The 15,634-nt window shown below is 42.2% G+C and overlaps 1 protein-coding gene across 2 annotated transcripts; it reads right to left on the bottom strand.

Moving 5' to 3' along the window:
* Positions 1-425: 425 nt before the first annotated feature.
* CCNE1 (cyclin E1) lies at positions 426-15,535 on the bottom strand. Of its 2 annotated transcripts, XM_048816764.1 has the most exons (12): positions 15,453-15,535; positions 15,084-15,133; positions 14,860-14,950; positions 14,478-14,546; positions 7,656-7,798; positions 7,435-7,570; positions 5,819-5,965; positions 4,148-4,243; positions 3,640-3,774; positions 3,425-3,536; positions 3,186-3,343; positions 426-1,076 (listed from the first exon to the last, which is right to left on the bottom strand). In XM_048816764.1, exons 2-12 carry the CDS (start codon positions 15,095-15,097, stop codon positions 954-956), a joined length of 1,224 nt encoding a protein of 407 aa, XP_048672721.1. In that variant the 5' UTR covers positions 15,098-15,133; positions 15,453-15,535; the 3' UTR covers positions 426-953. The 2 variants fall into 2 exon arrangements, with proteins under 2 accessions (XP_048672721.1, XP_048672722.1); XM_048816765.2 differs by lacking the exons at positions 14,478-14,546; positions 15,453-15,535 and having other exon boundaries at positions 15,084-15,443.
* Between the last annotated feature and the right edge of the window lie 99 nt (positions 15,536-15,634).

The raw sequence follows: 15,634 nt of genomic DNA, 5'->3' as shown, positions 1-15,634 counted from the left end.
CTTCTGCGTAGTTTATGGGAAACTAGCATGAGTAATGCTGAAAGCCTCCCAGAATTTTCAGCATTACATTTGCAGTAGAAACTGCTCACTGACATTTTGAAAAACAAGTGCCAGGACGAACTGAAAAGCTGGTTTACATCTCCTCCTCCCTGCAATATGTGGAGGTGGAATATCAGTTTCCAGAAGTAGTCATTCAAAATATTTGAGAAAAAAAATACACAGTATGAATAGTCCCTGTTTTCAGTTGCATTCACAGCTTCATTCTCTGGATGTTCACATTTCTGTATCCAAGAAGAGACTTAGTTCGCAGGGAAGCAGTTGGTGGTAACAGAAGATATCCTTACTTTCTTAATTCCCCCATGTTTTCTGCTTCAAAACAGCTACCTTTACCACACTGATACAACAAATACACATAAAACCAGCTGTCTTGGACAGCATTTTTATTTAAAAATTGATATACAGAGACATAGCAGCATTTACGTAAAGGGTTTTTAAAAAGTCATCAAGTTGTAAGCCAATAGCTTGTAAAGAGGCTCTAAAATGTAGTCTTCCACAGCATTCTCAAACCCATTTGCCCCCACAAGGTGAAATGACCCCGGGATATCCAAAGACAGACACACAGACACACACACAGTTGCAGGTTTTAACTTCAAGCCTTTTTTTTTTTGAACAGTTGGTCACATCAAGTATTACCTTCCTTAGCAGCATTTGGAGCACTCTTCGGCGTTCTTTTAAGTGGCTGGTGTACTTGATCCATTTATTTAAAATATCAATAGTTAATAAAAACTTTTTCATATAGAAGATTCTTCTGTCACAAAAAAATGCAAGTTTCTTTTTTAGAATCCATAAAAGCTTATGAACTTCACTGGCAGCATTTCCATAATGGAGCAGGATTCAGAACCAGCAAAAACAGGCACTTCAGCTAAATTGTCTCTGATGTAGACAGTTTGCAGTCATATCAGCTTCAGCCCAGTGGACTGTTTCTTACTACTCTGTGGTGGTGTGAGGACACCACTGGGTAAAGGAGAAGTCCTATTTTGCTCAGCCAACATGGCCTGATTTGCTTGAGCTTTGTCCTGAACAAGTAAAAAAGGTAATATTTAAGTTAGCGTGTTACAAAATCAGCTTTGATATTCCAGCCATGCATATTAATAAAAGATGCAAAAGACTTGAGGTATTACTTAAATGCCCATTATTTTTCCAAAGCTATCATTCACACATTTAAACCTCTCTAGTTTGTTTTCACCAACCTATTATCAATTTAAAAATTCTTACACCATAGCACTGAAGTTGCTTCAAAGCTAAGACTGCCTCTGAAAAACCAACTGATAGCAGAATAAGTCTGAGAGTAACGCAGCAGCGCTAATTCTTCAATTTAGGTAATTTTCCAGTGTGCAGCTTTGCCTTAAAAGTATTATCAACGGGAGTCCAGAGTGCAATTTGGCAGGTTCCTATTGAGACCTACCAAACAACTTTACTGTAATCAGATGTATGTATTATATTGCTAGTCAGATACTGTAAATCATGATAGATCTAAGTTAGCAGCATTTTGAATTCCCTTAACCACTATTAGATATAGACCTTACAAGTGTGTAAGAAAGCAGAATTTCAATTGCTACTAAGCTTTAGAGGTGTTTTTATAATCTACTACATTTTAATCAAAACCTTTTTAATATAAAAGAATTAGTGAATAAAAAGTTAACTCCAGTTTATAATACAGCTGTAATTGCATCAAGCAAATATATTCTGACAGTTATTATATATTATAATTGCTTAAAACATTATTGCTTGACTTATTCAACTAGTCAACTGCCAGCAAACCTTGGGATATTGATCTTACTGGCCTATAGTGAGAATTTAGTCACTGGCGGAGAAAGAAAAGAAAAAGAGAAAGAAAGCATTGAAAAATAAATCAAAAGCAGTCATCCAAATTAGGGACGTGTTTTCTTTCCTAAAATTAGACTATTCTATCTTTCCAAACATAATGGGGAAGCTCTATGTTCTATAATCCTTATGGAAAAAATAAGCCCAGTATGCAACATCTGAAGCATCCCAAAGCTGATACCAAGTTAGGGGAAAACCAAATTAGAGGAGGTTTTGTTTCTTTCTTTGACAAGTATTTGCAAGACGGTAGTATGTTTCTGACATAACATATACAAATTACTTTCAAGTGCTCTGTGTATTACGCCATCACCAAGAGCCCACAATCTGAAGAGTGGCCCTTTTGTGCGAGGCACAGCACAAAATATGACAGTCTCTGCCCAAAGGAACTTGCAATTTAAAGCTCAAAGTTTGTCATCAGCTGAACTCTTAAGTATAAGTCCTTCACTATATACTGGGTATCACTTTTTAAAGGCATTTAGTTTCTGAATTTGCTCTATCGCAGAGGTGGGCAAACTATGGCCTGCGGGCCACTCCTGCCTGGCCCCTGAGCCCCTGGCTCAGGAGGCGAGCCCCTGGCTCCTCCCCTGCTGTTTCCCCTCCTCCCGCAGCCTTAGCTCACTGCGCCGCCGGTGCAATGCTCTGGGCGACGAGGTCCTGGGGCAGTGCAGCTGCAGAACCCGGCCTGACCCAGTGCTCTGCGCTGCGCGGTGGTATGGCTGGCTCCAGCCGGGCGGCATGGCTGTAGTGCTGCCAGCCACCGGTGCTCCAGGCAGCAAGGTAAGGGGGCAGGGAGCAGGGGGATTGGAGAGAGGGCAGGGGAGTTTGGGGTGGTGGTCAAGGGGCAGGGGTGTGGTCAGAGGGCAGGGAAAAGGGGGGTTGAATGGGGGCAGAGGTTTCGGGGGGTGGGCAGTCAGGAAGGAGGGAGGCAGTCAGGGGACAGGGAGAAGGGGCGGTTGAATGGGGCAGGGGTCCCGGGGGGCAGTCAGGAATGAGAGGAGGTGTTGGATGGGGTGGCAGGGGGCAGGCAGGGGACAGGGAGCATGGGAGGTGAATGGGGCAGAAGTCCCAGGGGGTGGGGGCACACCTGGCTGTTTGAGGAGGCATAGCCTCCCCTAACCAGCCCTCCATACAATTTCCAAAACCTGATGCGGCCCTCAGGCCAAAAAGTTTGCCCACCCCTGCTCTATCAGGTCACAAATTTTAAAAAAGCCTTGAAATTCCTATACTCTGCAAGAGAATATATAGTTTTTGCCTCTAGAGGTTACATAAAGTGAAGATTTTTTTTAAAAAAAAAAGCATACCAGCAAATCCAAGCTGTTTATATGTGTTTGTATATTGTGCAAATCTTCAGAAGCTATGCCTCTGAAGTGCTTGAGTTTGGAGCTTCCTGCTTCCCTGATAGCGATAGCAAATGGAACCATCCATTTTACACACTCTTCTATATCATACCAGTCATAACCTGGAAGGTAAAGATACTTATGTGAGCTTTAGGTTAACTTACTTGTCAGACAAATATTTGCAATTAGAAAGCGTTAATTACCCGAAACCTTCTGCATCAGTTCAGATGAGGAGAAGTGGTACAAAGCAGAAGCAGCAAGTACTCCATATGTATATTCCAAGCAGCCAATATCGAGCACACAGAGATCCAAAAGCTACACAGGGAGAAGACAGATTCCTAACATGTGACAATCTCATATTACAAATGAGAAGTCTTAACATGAGATGCATGGAGTTCGGGGATGAAGTCACCCTTACCTCTGCTATCTGTACAAAGATTTGCTGGGGATATTGTGGCAGCAACACCTCATAAAGCTCATTTAGATATGCAACTTGCATGTAAATATTTAGCCACGATACAACTGTCAGTGGATTTAAGTTCCAATTAAGAGCCTAAAAAAGACATATAAAATTGACAAAAATGTTAACAAAAATGTTATTAGAATATGCATCTTACTCTTTACATCATTACCTAGTGTTGGTGGGAGACTGCATTCCCATTTATGGTAGCAGTGCAAAGAAAACAATGTTCTTTTTCCCAGTGAAACTGAACTTTCCCAAGCAAAAAAAAAACCTAACCAAACCACTTTATCTGTAACATTTGAGAAGTATGCAAATTTCTACATCTTATAAGGCACTAGTTTTAACTACAGGAAAAATATTACTCTACCAGAATATTACAACACTAATTGCAGATCTCTGCTGAAGTTGATCACACCATGTTTTGGTCCTTACAGAAATGTAAACAATACAATTTTATAACTACCTTCATAATGATCAATTCCATGCTGAGGATTTCATCTTCTGCACAAGCTCCATCTGTAACATAAGCAAACTGGTGCAACTTTGGTGGATAGATTTCCTGAAAGATAAAAGATCAAAAATATAAGTCAAGTAGAATGTAGATATTCCACATGTAAAAAAACTGAACATTTCAAGTTGTGTAAAACTAAAATCTCATGTTTCAGAGTAGCAGCCGTGTTAGTCTGTATTTGCAAAAAGAAAAGGAGTACTTGTGGCACCTTAGAGACTAACCAATTTATTTGAGCATAAGCTTTCGTGAGCTACAGCTCCACTCCATACGGCTAAATGCAGTGTGGAGCTGTAGCTCACGAAAGCTTATGCTCAAATAAATTGGTTAGTCTCTAAGGTGCCACGAGTACTCCTTTTCTTTTTAAAATCTCATGGGAGCCCAAGTGTTTGTTGACTCTCATGAATCATGGCAGTGATAAAAAATGGCTTCCCAAATAGCAAATTTCTTGTTCATAGTCTTCGTTTTCCATTTTTGATTTATCAGTCCAAGTCCAAAATAGAGTTTGACTGCAAGGGATACAATGCATGTTCTCAGAGCTCATATCAAGATCTTCATGTCAGTTATTCCACCACCTCACAAATTCGCCTCTGTATTCCCACTGCATACATGGAGAGATAACACCTGCATATTCCTAAAAATGTTTATTCAGCCTTTAAAAAAAACAAAAAAAAAATAAAATAAAATAAAAAAAGTGTGCCACCCCATTTTCTAGGGGCCAGGTTCCAATCTTAGCAGGGGGGGTGTCTATTTTTGTGTCACATTACAAGAGGATTAGCCCTCTAGAAGAAATATTAGGAACAACACGGCCAATGACCTATTCTAATTTCCCAAATCTAAGATTATAAACCTGGTGCCCAATGCAGATGTGGTATGAGGATGTATCTCTAGAGGTTATGGGATATATTTGGTCTAAATTTGGCTTGTTAAAAGAGGCAGTGGGGAGAGGAAGAAACAGACATTAGCCCCAATTTAGCTTAACAATTTAAATGCTCTTTTAACATATCTGTTTTTTCAGACAAGTTGGCTTCCCTAACCCTTCCACTCAATTGACAGGTATAAACTTTACCTTACTCACACTTAAAATAAATAACTAAATAAATATCTGATGAGGCCTTATGATTTAGAAGCGGAGCAAGGATGTGTGCCAAAGAATACCTTAAAGAATCAAATGCATTCCAGAGATTTCTATTCATCTTCACCTTTAAGAGTTAAAACCAAGAGAAAGTCACTTATTTTAATAGTTGAGTTATTCAAACAATTGAGGGATAACTCCTGAGTTAGGTCATCTTGTTCCAATGTCAGTTATGTTCTTTATTGGTAGAGTACTTAGAAGTGGTCTCTGTATCCAGCGACCAACCTTAAAACCCAAGGTCACTAACTTCACCTCAGTTTTTGAATTTCCTAGGAGTACAAAGGAATGGCATATTCTGGTGTAACCTTATATAGGGTAAAATGGGCCAGAGGGGAATTGTAGCAAGAGTGGAGTCTTCTTTCTTCCTACAAACTCCTCCAAAAATTCTTTTCCCCTCAATGACTTCCATAAAGCAAAGATGTGCCCAGCACTGAAAAGAAGCAAGCATTTCCAAGCCACTTATGTTTAGGTAAGAAGCTAAAGACTTTTACCTCAAGCTTTGCAGCTATGAATAAAGATGAAATGCCAATAAGCTGCAACAGTGTTTTTACAACATTTTGTTGTGTTGCCATAAACCGATCAAAGAAATCTTGTGCCAAGTAAAAAGTCTCTCTGTGAAGTTTGTAGACCTCACAAACCTGCAAGAGATAAACAGTAATGCATATTCATAAGGAAAGCAGAGTATATACAAGTCCTTTTAGGTATCAAACCAACTCATGTACCTACAATGGGGGTTTTGTCTCAAGCAGCGTATAACATTTAATAAGACAAATCTAGGGATATATTTCATACAGTAGTTTTAATATAAAAAGAGCTGAAATCAAATATGGGGTAAGAAGGGTGGTGTCATGTCCACACTACAGCTGTAAGTTGACCTAGGTCAACTTACAGCCACCGCAGTGATGTCTTTCCATGGGACATCTGTGACCCTTCAATCCTAATAATTACTGCGGTGGCTGATGCCAGCTGAAGAGGGGCAGCATGAGGGGATGAGAGCCAGGGCTCTCAGCTTCATGCAGCTCTCTGCTCGGCGCCCAGCTGCCCCCCAGGCTCTTCCCTCCCTGCTCCCAGTCAGGAGTGGAAGAGCAGCTATCCAGGCTTCTCGGCTCCTTAAGCAGGGAGCCTTTGGGCAGTAGCCCAACTGGGAGTGGGGAGCCAGAGGAAGCTGGGCTCTAACTGCCTGGCTTTCTTGTCAATTTTCACACAATGTCTGCACAGACACTGCATTGCCTTAACTACACTGCCATGAGAGCGCTTATGTAAGCGCATTGGGCTTATGTAAGTGGAGTTATGTCAGTGTAGTATGGCACTTACATCGCTGGGACAAGGCTGTAGTGTGTAAAACAAAACAACCAACAAAAAAACCACACACACACACACACACACACACACGGGAAAGCATGCATGTTACAAGACCAGAGCATCAGGTCTTCATTTTCAAAAATATGTAGCCTCCCCACAGTTCGTAACGGAAAAAAAAATTCTCACTAGTTGGTTGTGACTGAGAAGAACTCTTCAGTCTTCTAAGCCAGTAGGTGGCCAACAGGAAGATACTGTGCAACAAGAATGTTTAAAAATAGCATCTTTTCAATTCTAAGATTATCATGTCAGAAACAGTTGCAGATCACATAGTATACGCTGAAACTATTAGAATTATGACACATTAAGCATTACATCAGGGTTCCCAACTTCTCTACACACACCATCACTTCCCCTCCACCATAATTTCATCTTCATTTGTTTTGCTTTAGTCTAGAACACAAAATGCTGAAATAAAACATTTCATGTAAGTTCCAGGCAGAAGTAGGCATTCACATTCACTGAGTATAAGTTTGATAAACTATCCTTATATTAGATATGAAGTTATCAAACTGCACACTTGAAACTTGGAACCATTAAGTTCTACATATTTGGTGCCAACACTCTGGTAAAATTTCTTAGATGTGCACTGAGTAAACAAGTTCCACTAATATTCTGGTGCTGTATGCATTATGTAAAGTGCATGAAAATCAGATCATACTAGGTATTTAGAAAAATTCATGTTATTCAGGGCATCTCTATACCTACCTACAGCACACAAATTGTTAGCAAGAACAGCAAAGCTCACCTCCATTAGCCAGTCTAGAAGAATTGTTCGCATTTTAGGTTGCAAGAGAGGGTGCTTTTGCATATAATGTTTCTCTCTCACATACGTCTGTTCTTTGTTTAGCATGTTTTTCCAAACATCATCTCTATTTGCCCAGCTAAGGAAAAAATATAAACATGTTAAGTATCAACTGTTAAGTGGTGAATGGGACAGACAAAGAAGGGGGAATGAAATACAATTACCCCAGAATTGGTAGCGGTGAAGTTCTAGATGGACTAAGTCTGAGGTGTACAAAATGAGAAAAGCCAATATTAACTGGCTCATCTTTATCTGGTGTGGGAATCAGCATATGGGGACTTTTCTGGACATCCTTATTCCAAGATGGCTATTAAAGGAAAGAAAAAAATGTTGCACTATAACTGGTTTTATAGTTTCTAGGGCTATTAATGCACACAGACTCCACACAAGACACATTAGTTCAGAGAGGTGATCACTCCTGTAGGCAGCTAAAATTCAGAACAAGTTGAAAGGTGCATTTTCACACGAAGAAAGACTTTCAATTGCTGAGCTTAAAACAAGTCATTTACCTTTCATATTTTGGAATTGAAGGGTCACAGATGTCCCACAGAAAGACCAGTGTTCTCTATAAAGAGTTCTGTTGCAATGTTTTGGATAGAAGGCGATTTTGTGTGAAAATACGATTTTTGTCTGGGAGTCGCATCGCTTATTCCCCACCTGAAGTTCTAATCCTTTCGTTTATGGCATCACAATCCCAGCCAGATTCCCTGGCCTGGGCCAGGCACTAATGATCCAATGCCAGCAGACCAAATTCAGTGATGAATGCTGGTCACGTGCCACATGAGGCATGTTGCACATATGCTAAGACGACAATCAAGGATTAGGACTCAGGTGAGGAATAAGCAAATGAGATTCCCAGACAAAGAGGCTGCTTTTGTGCAAAATGTCCTTGGTAATGAACACAGCAGAGAAGGAATGCTGATTTTGTTTTGTCTTTCAAGATTCAGAGGTTATTGACTGCTCATCTTGTGAAGTTGGTTAAGCAGAAAGCTAACATTTTGCTATCACTTCAGATATATGAAAATGACTTTGTATACATTTTATTTGCCCTAGGATGTTCCCTCTTAGAAAAGAACTAACAAACTCATAATAGCTAGTCCATTCATATACAGAATAGGTTACTAACAAATCTGCAAATGGTAGACACCTGACATTCCAGCTATTATAACTTGTTATTTATGTATTTGGAACAGGACACAGACCTAATGCTACTTTTCTTTAAAGAAGGCTTATCTTGGCAAACTAAATTTTAAAAAAGCAAGACACTGGTATAAAGTTATCACCCCAGTTCCTAAAGAAAGACAGAACCCATTTTGCTTAGCCCAATGTTCTGAAAGTTCACAAAGAAAGAAAATCCTATCACCATGAATAAACACATTTATTTTTATTCTAACTAAAACTTGGCATTTGACCTAGTACTGGAGGCAGCCATCTTACTGAAAAAGGAATGCAATTTGTATCAGTGGCAGGGTCAAAAAGCTTCAGCAAGTCCTCAACCTGCTTTAAATAGAAAACACTTGTTTTACAAGTTAAAAATAAGAAGACTTATGAATCAGTTCCAAACCTGGGTTTTTAGTCTGCCTTTGTCACAACTAACACTTTCCAGCACTAGATTCAGAATGCTCATAACCACGTTTTGGTTTATTCATAGTGAAAATTGCTTTGTACTATTTGAGCCACTGCCTGAAAAAGCTAGGCAGTTTTCCTCTTCAAAAAGGAGGTCTCAAAATTGTGCATGCAAATCTATCACAGGCATGTGCACAGCTATGTCCAAGATCCCAGTGCGGTTTGTGTTACTATTTAACTGGGGGGAAAGATGTATCATTCAGAGTAAGACGACAGTAGATTCCCTATGAACTGAAAGTTTAAAGTGTCACATCAGCACTTAACTTAATTTTTTGTCCTTCCTCTAAGTTACATTTTAGGTACATCTTGTTCTCCAATTACATGGCAGGCATGGACGACGGTCCTTTGAGTGCAGTTAATCAAACAGACTGTGGTTTGGATAAGAGTTAAGGAAGGAGAATTATATACTTTCTGTATAACGTGGCACATGCTTGGCACCTCAGAAAGACAAGGTCCCTGCCCCTGCCCCAGAGAGCTCACAATCTAAACATGTAGACAAAATGAGGGCAAAGGGAAACAACAAAAGGCAATGCAATTCATCAGTGCACTGAAGTACAGCGGGTGTTTTTAAATAAAAAAATAAGTAAAACTCAACAGGATTGGAACGAGAGGACCTCTAAGATTTAAGAGCAAAATGATGTTTAAGAGTGAAATGATAGGTGAGGGGCTAGGTGTGGTCAGAGCAGCAAGCAAGATACATTATCTTAAGAGGCAGCATTTTAAATAGGCTAAAAAGAAGCAAGATGACCATCTAGCAAGCTAGTGAGGAGGAAGAGGTTATAATCATTGAAGTGAGGGATTATTATTGCTTAGATAAGGGTTTTTGCAGGGGAGATGGAGACAGCTACAGATTTTGTGACAGCACCAATTTCAGATGAGGAAATGTATCAAAAAAGTTGTATTACATCAACTGAGTGGATTGTCAAGTTGCCATTTGTGGGGGGGGAGGGGGAAATGGGCAAAGGCTTAGGTAGAAAAACTAGTTCAATTTTTGCCAAGCTTAGTTTAGGTTTGCATAAAGTAACTAGTCCCCAAATCCTGGAGCTGCAATCGACTCCTCTGCAGGGACCCCACCCTTGTATCCAGGATGGCAGGTGCAGCTGAAAATCTTGGCAGTGTAGCAAAGGAAATCCTATGGTTCGTGGGCTCCTCCAAAGGCACTCTGCAATGCTGGAGCAGGAGCTGAAGTGGGATGTAAGCCAAGACCAGGATTCAGCAAGAAAGGGAAGCCAAAGAATCTAGTGTGGAAGAGGAGTGGTTTTATATGTGAGGTCCAAGAAGTTCTTTGGCAAGGCTCAGATACTTCTATGATGGCTGCGGTAAAAAACCTGTATTTTATTTATATGCTGCTATCTATATCAACAGGAAGGAGGAGTTTGAGAACTCAAGAAAGTTAATGGCTTCGCAGTAATAGGACACACACAAAAAACAAAACAAAACAAAAAAACCAGCAAAGGCAGATGAAGAATGAAGAAATCTAGCCATGAGTGAACAAGCAGCAATGTACAGCACCAAATAAAGTCTAGACCACGGCTGTATGTAGGAGGTTGACTCAGAACTACTGAGGGAAAGAGGAAATAAGAAGCAAAAGGTTGGATGGATCATCAGCATTGAAGCTGAAGTTACCAAACATGAAGGTGGGATCGGAAGAGAAAGAGGGATATAAACTTAGCCCTCCCCAACTCCGCAAAACCCAGCATGTGCTAGCAACTAGTGCCTGAAGCCACATGTTAGGAATAATGCTGTTCTCCTGCAATTTGCCTACAGAAAGTGACACAATGTAATTCTAGTTAGTTTCATTCACTGAAGGCACTAGGCCATGGTTCTCAACCTGCGGGCCCATGGGCCGCTTGCGACCCAATCAACATCCTCAGAGCCATACAGGCAGTATTGGATGTGGCCCACAATGATAAGTAGGTTGAGAACCACTGCACTAGAGTCAAGTATTATGGCACAGGAAAGATAGACAAGACAGTTCTACCAGCCAGCTTCAAAAAATGAAGAGAAATGTTAAAGAAGTCAGACAAGGGACGGGATCATTGTGATTAATGCTCCAATTCCCAACCCTAAATTTGATAGTAGCCAACGTTATCTTGGTTATAAATTATGTGGACTAAGCTCATCATCCGGGTCTCCCTTTGGTAGGTTGTGTGAAAAAATAATTTCAGTTTAAAGGACCTTTGTTTCACAAAACATCCTGCTAATGTATCAGCACTCATGTTAGTTACGACCAAAATCAGGATGAGAATTGAGAACAGTGCCTGTTATCTTACTTCAAAACCAAATACAAAATTCCTGCAGTACTCGGCTTCCATCAGCCTGATATAACCACCCTTTCATCACATACAGGGTAACATCATCCTAATTAAAAGCTCAGGCCGTACGTTCAACAGAAACAAACTAATGAATTGGGTATTAACATGCCATAAGTGGGATGTGAGAGTGATACTTTATACATGGAGCAAAATGGAGCTTCAACTAGTATACAATAGTTTATTTAATGCAATGTATTTATGTAATGCAGTGTATGTTGCACAGGATTTAAGGCTACTTGCACATTGAAGTTTGCTATGCTATTATTGTGCACCATCTTGCTTTCTCACTAGCAATCATACAAGCTTGCTCTACTCCTGGTGGAACTGCACACAGTCTCATTAGTGGCCTATGGCAATTTATATCAGAGAATAGCTTGTGTCACACCACATACCGAAGAGCTGCTGCTGTGCAACCAAATGTTAGCTTCATGGATTTGTCAAAGGATAACTGTTATAACAAAGTATCCACAGAATCCTCTCAATGTACAGACTGATACTCAGGTACCTCTTATTTATGAACTACAGAGTTGCAGGGCCTTATCAACACCAAGTGGGTTTACAGAAAGCTAAGTCTTTAATTTACACTTCAGGAATTGGTGCTTTAACTGTATTTCAATACATCAATCATTCATGAAGGAATTGTCCCAGCATCTATTTTAAAAAAATCTAATTTTCATGTTAAGACAGGACTGTAATTCCATTTCTAGTTCTGGAATAAGAAGAGTTACAGTAAGAGCATTTTATGCTAAACATTTCAACTTTCTTTCTACTGCCATTTTGGGGAGAGGGGATAAATATCTGGGTACATGTTATTAGAGCTTATTAGTAAGTAGCTACTGTGTAATACATATTTAAAAAAAACCCTCAAATTGAGGGATGCTTTTTAGGGAGGGTGGAGAAAAGGAATTCTAATGAAGGACAGACAGCTCCCCCTTGTCGAAAGTGAGAAATTAGTTTAATATACTGCATAAAAGGAAGACAGACGGGAAGGAGAGATCCCCTCATTAAATGCTCACCATTTGAGCCCTGCTTAATATGTTGAGTGATAACTAGTATATGTGGTTGCAACAAGCAGAGACCATTCCAAACAATGATGTCCATCTGTTATGTAGCACTTCAGTCTTCAAATTTGCAGTTGCCACTTCTGGTTAGATGCACCGCATTATGCATAAGTAGGGCCCTACCAAATTCACGGTCCATTTTGGTCAATTTCACGGTCATAGGATTTTTAAAAGAATAAATTTAATCATTTCAGCTATTTAAAACTGAAATTCACTGTGTTGTAATTGTAGGGGTCCTGACCCAAAAAGGAGTTGTGGGGGGGGGGGGTCGCAAGGTTATTATAGGGGGGATTGTACTACTTCTACCTTTACTTCTGCATTGCTGCTGGCAGCAGTGCTCCCTTCAGAGCTTGGCAGCTGGAGAGAGGCGGTTGGTGGGCTGAAGCCTAGCTCTGAGGCAGAGCCACTGCCAGGATGGCACGGTATGGTATTGCCACCCTTACTTCTGCACTGCTGCCTGCAAAGCTAGGCCCTCATTCAGCAGCCACTGCTGTCCGGCCACCCAGCTCTGAAGGCAGTAGCGAAGCAGTAAATGATGGCATGGTATGGGATTGCCACCCTCACTTCTGCATTGCTGCTGGCAGGGTGCTGCCCTCAGAGCTGGGTGCCCGGACAACAGCCACCACTCTCTGGCTGCCCTGCTCTGAAGGCAGCACAGTAGTAAGGGTAGCAATACCACAACCCCCCTAAAATAGCCTTGTGCCCCTCCCCCACAACTCCTTTTTGCCTCAGGACCCCCAATATGAGAAACACTGGTCTCCACAGTGAAATCTGTATAGTATAGGATAAAAGCACACAAAAGACCAGATTTCACAGTCCGTGACGTGTTTTTCATGGCTGTGAATTTGGTAGGGCCCTATGCATAAGTAACCCTATTACTGAATGAACAGGGTACTGTATTCCCCACTCATGACTTTTGTAGTTTAAATATCCTCCTACATATGTATTAATTAGCTCAAATCCTAACAAGGAAGAGCATGTATGTATATTCTATTTCTTCATGCCTCAGCCAAATTTAATCTGCACATACCTTAAAGGTGTACAGTGAGTGAAACCTCACAAACTCAGTACACATCTCATATTGTGTATGAAAGTGTGGGGCAGTAACTGATAGCATACCCAAGTTTGTGGAACAAAGGAAGAATGGAAGTGGAATGGAAGAATGGAACAAACAAATGAAGTTTAGAATACTAAGGGTTAAAAATCAAAATTAAGTTATCTTAATATTATCACAGGGAGATTTAGAAAGCTAGCACTGCCTGCTAAGGACATTGTTTCTCCTCCTAATCTCTACCCCTCCTAAGCCAGTTACTGCTGTCTATCTGAACAACCCCTAGTGCCTTTATAGGGATTACTATGCCTTACCTAGAAGCTTCAGTCCCAGCAATGCCACGGAAGTGTACATCCCCTAGTATATAACATAAAATTTCCAAATCCTAACTGTGCACCTTTTGATTTTTTGGCACTCAGAAAACATTCAGTGTCACAGCAACAACAAACCATTAATGGGCTGTAGGAGGAATACAGATGTCCTCTTTTCCACATTCATATTTAAAGTAGGGAGACAGCTGCAAGAGGGTCCAAACTGCCAGTTATATGGAAGTGGATAGGACATGTGTCCTAACTCTCTAATGAAGTAAATGGGGTTCTGTGCGGCTATCTACCCATGCAAAATTAAGGCCTTAATACATGAAGCCCATGCAAACCAGGATATTTAGTCATGCTATAGTAATACCACAAGAATTCGGACAGACCTCATCTGTTTTATGAGAATGTTAAAGATCCCATGTCACCTTGTGTAAATTGGAAGGGGGTTTCTCTTAGTGTCCCTGGACAAAAGTCTCCCCTCCCCCATTACCATGCAGCATGCTAGTGGTGATGTAGGTACAGAGTTGATGAAATGCTCTACATTCCAAGAAAACTATATAAATTAAAAAAATTACAGTAGTATCAGTAACTATGTATCCACAGCCAAATCAATTACCTGGCTTTCATATTGCTTTTTCTTGTTCATTTCCATTTTAGCAATTTCTTCATCAGGATCCTGTAAGAACTACAGTGGGGGGGGGGGGGGAAGAAAAGAGAGCCATGTGCTAACAAGAATACAGACTCCAGGCCAAACTCTGCCACTCTGAATCATACTGGTGTAAATCCAGTTGTTGCTCCGGGCACATTACGCCCGTGTGACAGAGCACAGCACTTGACCCAGTTAGTGTACACTCCAAATGCCACATGGACATTCACAATCCAGCAAGGGCACCAGAGGCCATGGTCCAAATAGTTCAGCAAAGAGAATCCACATTTACACTGGAATGACAGAGCAGGACTTAGCCTTAGAGGATCAAAGTGAGCCATTTTGTACTTACAGTGGCCACATCAGCTTTCCTCTTTCGGGCTCGCATGGCAAGATCAGCAGCACCCTCACCCTTGGGGGGAACCTTCTCATCCACGTAGTCACTGCCAAGAAAGAGAGATACAGGGCCATAAACCCCTCAAGGGAGTCTCCTCTGGGATCTGCCTAATGGAGATCGTGGCCTACCCCACTTCCACCCCCCACACGCCCTGCAGGGGGCTGGGGAGAGAGACTCACCTCTCCCTGCGCATGGTGCCTGGATGGGACGGGGTGAGGCTGGCTCCGACCTTAGGAGGAGGGAAAGGCAGAGGGTTAGGGGGGGCAGGTCACTGCCTCACAAAGGCGAAGGCGGCAGCAGCTGCAGCTCCCCAGCCCCACAAAGGGCTCCGGACGCGCGGGCGGCGGTGGCCCTCATCGCCGGGCGGGGGGACCCGAGCGGAGTCCGCCGGGGTCGGATGCGGGGTGCATTGGGGGGGGCGGGTCGGATAGGGCCGGGACCTCCCCACCTCCCCCTCGCCTGCCCCCTCACTGGGGCACCTCCAGGAAATGGCCGAGGGGGAGCCCCGGGCACAGGCACCCGACCCTCGCCGCCCGCCCCCGCCTTACCCCGGGGAGAGGGTGCCCTGTGCGAGGCGCTGCCCGGCGGCTGCGGACGGGGCGCGGGGCAGGGCGGGCGGGGAGCGAGGCGCGGGCGGGCTCCGCTGGGCGCCTCCTGCCTCACAGCGCGGTCGCTCCCGTCCCTGCGCAGAGAGCGGCCCCGGCCGAGCGGGACATTTAAATGAGAGGGC

Source organism: Caretta caretta, chromosome 12, assembly GCF_965140235.1.
Source record: "Caretta caretta isolate rCarCar2 chromosome 12, rCarCar1.hap1, whole genome shotgun sequence".
Lineage (NCBI taxonomy): Eukaryota > Metazoa > Chordata > Testudines > Cheloniidae > Caretta > Caretta caretta.
This window is presented reverse-complemented; position numbering and strand designations above follow the sequence as displayed.

What these genes read in the sequence shown, in the direction of transcription:
- CCNE1 (XM_048816764.1), bottom strand. An exon ending in TTCTAGACTGGCTAATGGAG is followed by an intron (nt 5,966 to 7,434) that starts GTGAGCTTTGCT and finishes TATCTCTTGCAG; the next exon opens with GTTTGTGAGGTCTACAAACT. An exon ending in TAAACAGCTTGGATTTGCTG is followed by an intron (nt 1,077 to 3,185) that starts GTATGCTTTTTT and finishes TTACTTGTTCAG; the next exon opens with GACAAAGCTCAAGCAAATCA.